The 2,640-nt window shown below is 55.6% G+C and overlaps 1 protein-coding gene across 1 annotated transcript in view; it reads left to right on the top strand.

Annotated features, from left to right (window-relative positions):
* Positions 1 to 2,640, top strand: part of CRTC2 (CREB regulated transcription coactivator 2) — an 8,481-nt gene that overhangs the window by 3,073 nt on the left and 2,768 nt on the right. The window contains exons 5-11 of the mRNA XM_072427878.1: positions 85 to 153; positions 428 to 531; positions 611 to 690; positions 788 to 837; positions 1,174 to 1,415; positions 1,556 to 1,965; positions 2,169 to 2,640. The exon at positions 2,169 to 2,640 is cut by the window's right edge and continues 350 nt beyond it. Of these exons, the coding sequence (XP_072283979.1) occupies positions 85 to 153; positions 428 to 531; positions 611 to 690; positions 788 to 837; positions 1,174 to 1,415; positions 1,556 to 1,965; positions 2,169 to 2,640 (1,427 nt within the window). The remainder of the gene's footprint in view (positions 1 to 84; positions 154 to 427; positions 532 to 610; positions 691 to 787; positions 838 to 1,173; positions 1,416 to 1,555; positions 1,966 to 2,168) is intronic.

Raw genomic sequence — 2,640 nt, 5'->3', positions numbered from 1 at the left:
CAGCACAGGTGTATTCCATAGGGGCCCCTGTCAGGTGGGTGTTTAGGCCCCGACACTCTGATAATAACATTGTTTTTTATTAAGGAACGTACCCTGGGGGACGCACCCCTCGGACACTGCACAGCTCTTTAGGCTGCCGAGCGCTCTGAACAGGTGACGCCCCCCCATTTTTTTTTTTGTCTTTCGCTGCCTTTCTCTTTTTCCTGCCCTCTGTCGCTTTTCGGGTGCTGCCTCGGGATTGGTTGGGCGGGCGGTGGGGGCGGCTTCTGCTTTGCAGCGGTGTGAGTCAGGTGACTGCGCTGTGTGTGACTGTGTGTTTGTTCCTGCCACTGTGTCCCCCTGCAGCCACCTCCAGCTTCGCCCTGTCCTCTGCCTGCTTGTGCCCGTCCTGCTCCCGTCCTGACCGAACTGTCCCCCTCCCCATCAGAACCAACTCAGACTCCGCCCTCCACACCAGCGTGATGAACCCCAGCTCACAGGAATCGTACCCGCCAGGACCACAAGGGGTCCCCACCCCCAGCAGGAGGAGCGGTAGGTGTGCGTGTGCTGGGACTGGTAATAAAAAGATGATTTTTATATTGTGATAGTCATGTGACTTCTCTTTCTGTAGCCTTCCCATTCCAGGCTCCAGCCATAGAGGAGGCCCAGTCTGATGGAGGTCACCTGCTGAAACCTTTCGATGCCAAAAAGGTCAGTTCAGAGGTCTGGGGGGGGCCCTGCATATAAAGCAAACCTCTGTGTACAATATGGAGACAACTTCCTGTAACCTTTTCCTTTCTCCTGACAGCCGCCCTCGGCCTCCGGTCGCCCCAAGTCCTGCGAGGTTCCAGGAATCAAGTGAGTAATGAGAAATGGGGAGGGTAAATGTCAAGAGAATGCAAATCTAGAATGGGGCAAGGGGCAGATCTTCAATATTATCACTCAGATGCCCTTCAGTGATAGAGACCCAGAGCCTGGTATGTAGCAGGTTAATGCCCCCGCCCCCAGGTGAGCTGTTTCCTGGGAGCTTTCCAGTCACTGACCTATTTCAGCCAATCAGTGCAAGTGATTTCACAGCTACCAATCAGAGATGATCCAAGACCTATCCAATGCTGCAAATTTCAAAATTTAAAGGACCCCCTTGGTGGGAAATATTGGGTGTCATGTGACCTCTCCCCCCTCTCTCTTCCATAGAATCTATCCATCAGCAGATCAGCCGCCCAGCGTCCCTCAGGTGAACTCCATACTGAACACCGGCGGCTCCCTGCCAGACCTGACCAATCTGCATTTCCCATCACCCCTGCACACCCCACTGGACCCTGAGGAATCTGGATTCGGCAGCCTGAGTGGAGGGAGCAGTACGGGAAATCTCGCCAGTACCATGACCCACCTAGGCATCAGCCGCAGCGGCCTGCCCCCCGCCTTTGACGCGTCAGGTATGTTCTATGGCAGCTGATGCCTTGGCATGGTACAAGTGACTTGATGGGTGAGATCAGCACAGAGTGGGCAGGATCAAAGCTTAGTGGGGGGAGGTGCACCTGGACTAGTCGTGTGTAATGTCTCTGTGTCTCTGCAGGTTTCTCATCTGACCTCCAGACCTCTCTGAGCCGCCAGTCCCTGCAATCCTCACTGAGTAACCCCAACCTCCAGGCCTCGCTGCGGAGCGCCTCCCTGCAGACGTCCTATAGCAACCCATCTCTGCAGTCCTCACTCAGCAGCCAATCATTGCCATCCTCCTTCAGCAATCAGTCACTGTCTCCCTCCACCAGCAGCCACAGCCTGACTTCAGCCTACAGCACCCCTTCCTCACCATCCTCATCCTCCTCATCATCATTTCCGCCTATGACATCCGCCTCCCTGAACACTTCCCCCCACCGCCGGGTCCCGCTTAGCCCTCTGACGCTGCCAATGACCGGGGACGGCAGGAGGCCGCACCAGAAGCAGTTCTCCCCCACCATGTCCCCAACGCTGACCTCCATCACTCAGGTAATGATTGGAAATGATTAGCTTAGCAGTACAGGGGGCCAAATTTGTGGCTTTGCTGACCAATAGTGAGCTCTGGGGGTTAGGGGCTCATATTGCTCTCTAAAGATTCTAAGGTAGCCATGGACCCCAAGGTGGTTCTAAAACTCAATCCCTGTGAGTGGTTGGAGTTTCACCTTTAATTCTTCCTTTTATTTTACCTGCAGGGAGTTCCCCTGGACACCAGCAAGATGTCCGCTGACCAGAGGCTGCCTCCGTACCACTTCAACCACCCCAACCTGCTGCACCAACCTGCACATTCTCAGCAGCCAATGGCTAATTCCCATCCGTGCCCCCAAGGAATGGGCAACTCGCAGCAGCACATGCACCAGAACCCCCAGGGAATGGGCAACTCCCAGCAGCACATGCACCANAACCCCCAGGGAATGGGCAACTCCCAGCAGCACATGCACCAAAACCCCCAGGGAATGGGCAACTCCCAGCAGCACATGCACCAGAACTCCCAGCAGCACTTGCAGCAGGCAATGCCTCAGTCCCCCCAGTCTTTGCAGCCTTATGATCAATCCCAGAATCCTCTGAGCCACCAGGGAATGGGCAACTCCCAGCAGCACTTGCAGCAGACCTCCCAGGGAATGGGCAACTCCCAGCAGCACTTGCAGCAGACCTCCCAGGGAATGG

This window comes from Pyxicephalus adspersus, chromosome 12, assembly GCF_032062135.1.
Source record: "Pyxicephalus adspersus chromosome 12, UCB_Pads_2.0, whole genome shotgun sequence".
Classification (NCBI taxonomy): domain Eukaryota; kingdom Metazoa; phylum Chordata; class Amphibia; order Anura; family Pyxicephalidae; genus Pyxicephalus; species Pyxicephalus adspersus.
The sequence above is the reverse complement of the archived record's forward strand: the minus strand, read 5'-3'. Positions and strand labels throughout refer to the sequence as shown.